Source organism: Poecilia reticulata, linkage group LG14 (genome assembly GCF_000633615.1).
Source record: "Poecilia reticulata strain Guanapo linkage group LG14, Guppy_female_1.0+MT, whole genome shotgun sequence".
Lineage (NCBI taxonomy): Eukaryota > Metazoa > Chordata > Actinopteri > Cyprinodontiformes > Poeciliidae > Poecilia > Poecilia reticulata.
Genome location: NC_024344.1, coordinates 27852241 through 27859393, shown reverse-complemented (window position 1 = coordinate 27859393; position 7153 = coordinate 27852241). Strand labels below are relative to the sequence as shown.

Genomic DNA, 7153 nt, shown 5'->3' with positions numbered 1-7153 from the left:
CAGAGGATCACGTTACATTGCTTAGCCAATCAGAGGATCACGTTACATTGCTTAGCCAATCAGAGGATCACGTTACATTGCTTAGCCAATCAGAGCTGCGGAGGAGCCCTGATTGAAGCAGATCCACTCTCAGCATGGATTTGAACTTGTATCTTTATTTACTTCAGCAAAGCTCAGTTTTTACCAAATTCTGTAGCTTTCGGTGTTCTTCTAAATCTGCTCCTTAGTCGCATCTTTTTGGGGTTGCTACTGCCTCTAGTGGCGTGGGGGTGGTAACACAACCACACCACTACTAAATCAGAATACCGCAAAGTCTGTATTATTTATTATTAATTTTTCATTCTCATAAAAATGTAGAGCTAATTAAATAATCTAAAGACCTTAAAGTGGTTCCAGTTTCTCTCGATGGCCAACCTGTTGAAACTGTGGCAAATTTTAAATACCTTGATCAACTTTGCTGAAAACACTGAATATATTTTGAAGAACTGTTCTCAGAGACTCCACCTTTTAAGAAGACTTTGTGATCATTCTAGTTGGGTCGCCAACTAGAATCTAGTTTTTTGGGGGGAAAAAATCATATTTTATTCATCACTACAGAAGGGTTCAATGAATGCGCATATGAAACTGGTGGGTTCAGTACCTCAAAAAAGGTTAAGAACCACTGAACTAAACCCAGAAGGATCTCAGAGGGAGAGAGTTGCAAGACAAACAAATCCACTCGATCCTGATGTTCATAGCTGGTCGTCTTTGTGCTTTTTTAAGAGGGAGTGTGGACACTTCTCCTTCAAACAGGAGCCTCTTGGCTAAATTGCTAAAGTCACTGTCTGGTCTCCCTTGTACATCTGCCATCTGCCCAGGTAATGTGAGGTAGCTGTACTGTTGCAGACAGACATTTTTCAGTGAATGTTTTTTTAGGAAATAGAAGATCTGAAATAGTTACTTGGGAAGCCGTAGAAACATGAATATGGCTGAGTGGCTGTCGAGTCGCCTCGGAAATTAAGGAGAGCTGGATCTGAAGAGAGCAGTGGACTATTGTCTCCTTTTCTGGGAGAACAGGATTTGGTAACAGCAAGGTGTGAACATCATAAGGATATCGGACATTCAAGAAGGAAGTAGCTCCACACTGAATGAGATGTTCAGTGTGAACAATGTCTCTCCATCATAGTTTTCTTTACAAATGGAATTCATTGGGTTTCACACTGATGACCCTTTACTGCAGATTGTGCTCATTCACATTCAGATATGTTTGCAGAGGCAGTTTTACTCCGTGCTTGTGAAGTGTCTTTTTATCTCATTATCCACCCATGCTTCTGTGAAATTTATATCACTGACCAACATCCCAGTGCACACAGACATTTAGGTAGATGATGCTTGTCCCAGTTGTTGGATCCACTATCTGCTCACTGATCAGAGACGCTGAACATTTGTGCTCTGCAGCTGTTTTGCTTTTAACAGAGCTCTTTGATATGAGGTTCAGCAATAATTGACTGGCAACAGCAAGAAAGGAAGAAAGAGGGAAGGGAAGAAGGAAAGAGCAAGTGCAAAGATTTATTTTTTTTCAAATTTACAAGAAGAGAGATAAAAAAGAGAGCAGGAGAAACAAGACAATAAAAGATTTTGTCTATTTTTGTTAGGGAAATAAAACCTTTTCAGCACAAACTCTAACCTAAAACCAGTTGTTAGTTTGTTTCCATTGACCTGAGACCAACCTGAGAGCCAGGTGCTGTTCTGATCCTTCAAATCTTTTTCTGGCTTCAGTAATTTAGTTTAGCTTGTTTGAAATATCAGATGCTGTTCCACTCGACTTCAGCTTCATTCATTCAGTTTAGTTGAGTTGAGTCTCAAGTGGCTTTTGCTGATGGTTCACTGTTGGTATATCAAAACAATCTTATGTATTGATGAATAAAACTGCAGACAATAAAAAGGTGAAAAAATGTAAAGTCCATAAGACATATTAAACAAAAACACTCATCTTTCTGAGAAAGGCCATTCTCTGGAATATCTGACCATCTGCTGCTAGGGAACACAGTGAAATATCAAACTTAGTCCCAAATTTTGGGCAGAGGCTTAAATCTGACTAGTCATTGGGATTTATTAAAATAAATTCCTTAATCTCCATAGATGACAGAAAATATCTTCCTTACTTTGTTTTTGAGGCTTGATCAAAACAAATAGGAATCCAGTTCTTCAACTACCGGGTGACATTTTGTATTATTTTATTAGAATACTTTGCAACAAAAATAAACACTTAAATTAAAAAGTCACTTATCAAATAAAGTTTTATTCTAATTGCGTCGTTTGCGTTATTTCTGCTTTTATCTTAGCTTCTCCAGAAGTAACCTCCAAACTGAGCCTTTCTTTTCTTAAATGTATTTTGTAATAATCTGATAACATTAATCCTAAAGGTAACTTGGAAATGGTTGGTCATAGAAAAGCAAAGTCTGTTCTTGCATTAAGTGCATGCCAAAAAGAGTTAGGAAAATCATTCAGAACACAGATTTAGAGTTGACTCTAAACCGTTTAGGCCTGAAATATGGTGACATCACTACTTTGCTGTTTGAAATATTGGGACAAGCAAATCGATGCCATTCCATTAAGGGTGAAGAAACAGAAGCTGAAATGGTTGGGAAGCAGCTCTGATGTGATTTGATTGCTTTTATCCTTTTTCAGGATAAAACTCAAATTACAGCAGAGGGAATGAAGGAAGTTGAAGATGGAGGAGAAAGCGGAGGGCGGTTCCAACAGCTTCCTCCTTCAAAATTGAGCAGCTGTGCTCCTGAATGTTTACTGACTGATGCTCATTAAAAGTTGGACCACAGAGGAAAGAAATGACTAACACCTGCTTCTTTCTCCTCCTCTCGTCCTCTTTCTGCTGCCTCCTGCTCTTCTTCCTCCTCAACAACCATTTTTTTCTGCATCTTCAAACGTCCTCTAGCATCATCTGTCAGTTGACTCAGAAATCTAAGGGTACCCTCCTGCTTTCTTGCCCTCTCTTTTCGATGGTGATGAAGAACTGATTGTGATTAATGTGTGACGGATGCTTTTTATCACAAACACATCAGGAAAATGTAATTAACAGATAAAATACGATGCAATTCTGTCTTTTCAGATTGCAGCTCAAAAGAGAAACTTGAAGAACTACCATTACATCCTGGCCAACTTGGTGAGTCAGAGTTTGTAAAAAGCCATTGATGAATATAAACCAGTACACTGAGTGTTAGTGGAAGAGTGAAGAAAATTGGTTTCCAATGAGGGGGAAATTGTTCCCAGTTTAAAGTGACAGAAGATTGTTAGTGAAAATACATTTTTATTTTGGCATTTGGCATTTCTACCATTAAGATGAATAAAATGTACTAAATATTCAGATTGTGGGGGAAAAATGAAGAATGAGAAGGTGAACAGATGTACTTTTTTTCCAACTGTTAAGAGATGAAGTGTCAATAGATCAAGACCGATATCCAAAGAGTTTTATGCAATATACATATATAAAAGACATAAATAACTTTTTTTAAAGGTTACATTGGCTCTAGTTGCCTTTATTTGATAGTTAATTGACAGAAAAGTGGATAATGAGAGAACAGGGAAAACATGTGGCAAAAGTTGCCAAGCTGGGAATTGAACCTTCACAGCTGCATCAAGGACTAAGGCCTCCATATGTGGGTTGTGCTTAACCCCTGCACCACCACAGCACACACAATAAATTACTTTTTGAAGTAATTTGGCTAATGCAAACTACAAATAATATTAAAAGCAACTTCTAAAAAGGAAAGGGGTGGAGCTCATGATATTTAGTTGGGGTTCAGGGCCTTTTTCAAGTGAGCAGGACAAGCCTGAAAATCCCCTTGGTATTTATGAAAAACAAGAATAAGTGAAGGTGAATAAGGCAATAATATTAAATAATAATGAATAAGGTGAATAAGGTACAGACGTGACAGAATTTCATTCTATTTCTATACGTGGGATTGAGCTCGGAGTAATTTTGATATGGTGTTTTTCCTAAACATGCTCCTTGTTTTCTATTGAAGAATAATAAGTTAATTTCCATTCAGTGAGTGAAGGGTTTGTTAAATGCAAAAGTGAGGCAATGAAACTTACAGATATCGAGTTCCTTTTATTCTTTCTCTGTATTTTGCTCAGGGCTTTCTGGACCTGAACGTCACAGAGTTTCAGAAGCTGGCACCAAATGTGACAGGCTTCCAGCTGGTGAACCGAACCTGCCCAGCTGTGGAGAAAATCAATGAAGACTGGATGGGCTTTGACAGCAAAGACCTCAAACTGACACGAAAGAGGCTCAAGGTGAACACGCACACAGACAGGTTTATAGTTTGAGCTATATTGGAACTTTGTATTGTTTTCAACTAATTTTTAGTAACACTTTACCTCTAAAAATGGAACTAGGATTTGGTTCCCATAAGTCCCCACTAGTCTTCAGAAGCGACTATAAAAGAAAAGGATGTAAATCAGAAAACACAAACATAAACATCACTTAAGTTTAAGTTTTTTTCATCATTTCAACATGTCTGCCATTCTACAGAGAGAAGAATTATTCACAAGTGGAAAATATTTCAGACAGCTTCCAATCTGGACATCCTCTAAAGGTCAAAATATCCAATTCTCTGAAAATGGACACAAAACAAAGTTCTTAAGATAATGGCCTAAGCCATTTTTTTTCTTTTCTAATTCATCTTTTGGCAAAAATAAAAAATAAAAATGTCTGGCCATTATTTTAAGTAGGTGACAATATTAAGTGTTAAAATTCATTAGAACAAAGAAAGAAAAAGTCCTAACAAATATCTTTATCTCTGCTAAGAATATGGCAATATGACTGTTATTTCCATAGTTACGTTTTACTAAACCACTTCGCCATTGGGCGAACCAAACTAAAGATGTTTGGTCATGAAATGGAGTGGTGTCCTTATAAGCCACAAAACTTTGATGACCTTTTTCTTCACACAGGGAATTATGAGTTTTATCAAATCCAGCCTCAGTGTAAACATACTGATCAACATTCATGTGCTCCTCTCAGCATTCTAAGAGAGATGTTAATCACTTTTATGCAAATTTAGCGCCTCATCTGAAGATGATAGATTGGGAGATGAAGACTACAATAGGGTTAGTGGAAAATATTGAACATTTTAGAAGACATATTTGATCACTACTATGAAAACCATATCTCTTCTAACACAAAGAATGTTTCTAAGATGCAAGTCTTACGTATGTGTTTGCACAAGATAAAAAGCTGGATGACAATTTTTTTTAACTCAAGGAAGAACAGATAAAATAATTTCTGCAGGAAAAAAAATAGAGCACTGGAAATGATTTTTTTTTTTTTTTTTAGCTAATTCCTAAGTAAATTTTATGATTTGGAGTGGGGGCTTTTCTTCTCTGTGAAGCACTTTGTTGATTGATGTCTTAAAAGTGGGAATATACATATTTTTATTCATTTACTTTTACTTTTGTAATTCTTTTCTGTTCTCTAAGAGAAAATTATGGCAGGATTTAAACAGGTTTTATTCCTGAAATGTGTTTTCTCAGTACACAGGAGCTCTGACCTACGACGGCGTCAACGTCATGGTGAAAGCTTTCCAAAACCTGCGGCGGCAGCGCATTGACATCTCTCGCCGTGGTAACGCAGGGGAGTGTCTGGCCAACCCACCAGCGCCATGGGGACAAGGCATCGACATCCAGAGAGCTCTGCAGCTGGTAAGCATGAAAGCTGCTTACGTTGCAGCTTCTTGTTGCATTCTGACATAAATGTTTTAAAACATAAAACAAACAATTTCAGGGTTACAACTCAGATAAAATAATACAACAAAATGCCAGAAAACCACAGCATTCTAATTGCACATCATGGCAATCTGTTGACTTAAAATTCTTAATCTCATGTTTTTATTTTTTGTCTTTTTTCCAAAAACAATTTTGTTCATGGGTATGTCTCAAACACGTCTAAATTTGATCAAAGTAAGCTGAACATTTTTATTAAATACAAACATATCCCTTAGGTGATATTTACGCTATTCTACAAGTGTAATATAGAGGACACTTACATTAAATACCAAGTTCTTTATAAAGAAATCTTCACCCATTGGTGTCAAATCTTATAGTTTTTTCATTTATTTCTAGGAAGGCAAATTATTAACTAAACTTAAACTACAACAGCTATCATTGTTTTATTCATTAAACAAGATAAGAATTTCTTCTCTAAGGAAAAAGTTTGGATACTAACATTGCTGCCCCATGTAGCTGAAATAACTTCAGTGAGACATTTCTTGTAGCCTTTGCCAGTTTCTGACACCAGCCTTAGAGAAGTTTGCCCTGATTTATGTACAATTCATTTCAAGTCATCCCACAGCACCGCAGTGAGACCTTTCCAATTCAGACATTTCTTGGAGGATTTCTGGTGTCTTTCGGGTTATTGTTATATTACAGGAGCTTAACTGACATCCCATACTCCATAGGGTCCATCCTTTACAGCTAGAACAGCTTCAGCTCTTCTGGGAAGGCTGTCCACAAGGTTTACAAGTGTTTATGGGGATTTTTGACCATTCTTCCAGAAGCGCCTTTGTGAGAGCGCCTGGCTCTCTGTCTCCGCTCTAATTCATCGCAAAGGTATTCTATTGGGTTGAGGTCAAGACCCTGTGCAGGCCAGTCCATTTCATCTACATCAGACTCTGCCATCCATGTGTTTATGAACCTTGGTTAAGCTCTGGTGCTCAGTCATGTTGGTAGAGGAAGGGGCCAGCTCCAAACTGTTCCCACAAAGTCCTGCCATGGAATTGTCAAAATGCTTTGGTCTACTGAAGCATTCAGAGATCCTTTCAGTGGAGCTAAGGGGCCAAGCCATGCTATATATATATAAAAAAATAAAAATTCCCTTCTCACCCTCCGCGGGTTGTCTGTTTCATCCTCTGAGCTCGGGTCCTCTACCAGAGGCCTGGGAGCTTGAGGTTCTCCTCCAGTATCTTGGCTGTGCCTAGAACTGCACATTTCTGGACTGAGATGTCTGATGTTGTTCCTGGGATCTGTTTGAGCCACTGCTCCAGTTTGGGGGTGACTGCCCCGAGGGCCCCGATGACCACAGGCACCACTGTGGTCTTCACCTTCCAGGTCTTTTCCAGTTCCTCCCTGAGGCCCTGGTATTTCTCCAATTTCT

The 7153-nt window shown here is 38.2% G+C and overlaps 1 protein-coding gene across 6 annotated transcripts in view; it reads left to right on the top strand.

Annotated features, from left to right (window-relative positions):
• The window catches only part of gria1b (glutamate receptor, ionotropic, AMPA 1b), a 192890-nt gene that overhangs the window by 118970 nt on the left and 66767 nt on the right, over nucleotides 1-7153 (top strand). For all 6 annotated transcript variants that reach the window (XM_008428690.2, XM_008428691.2, XM_008428689.2 and 3 more), the window contains exons 5-7: nucleotides 3110-3163; nucleotides 4138-4296; nucleotides 5536-5703. In XM_008428690.2, the coding sequence (XP_008426912.1) occupies nucleotides 3110-3163; nucleotides 4138-4296; nucleotides 5536-5703 (381 nt within the window). The remainder of the gene's footprint in view (nucleotides 1-3109; nucleotides 3164-4137; nucleotides 4297-5535; nucleotides 5704-7153) is intronic.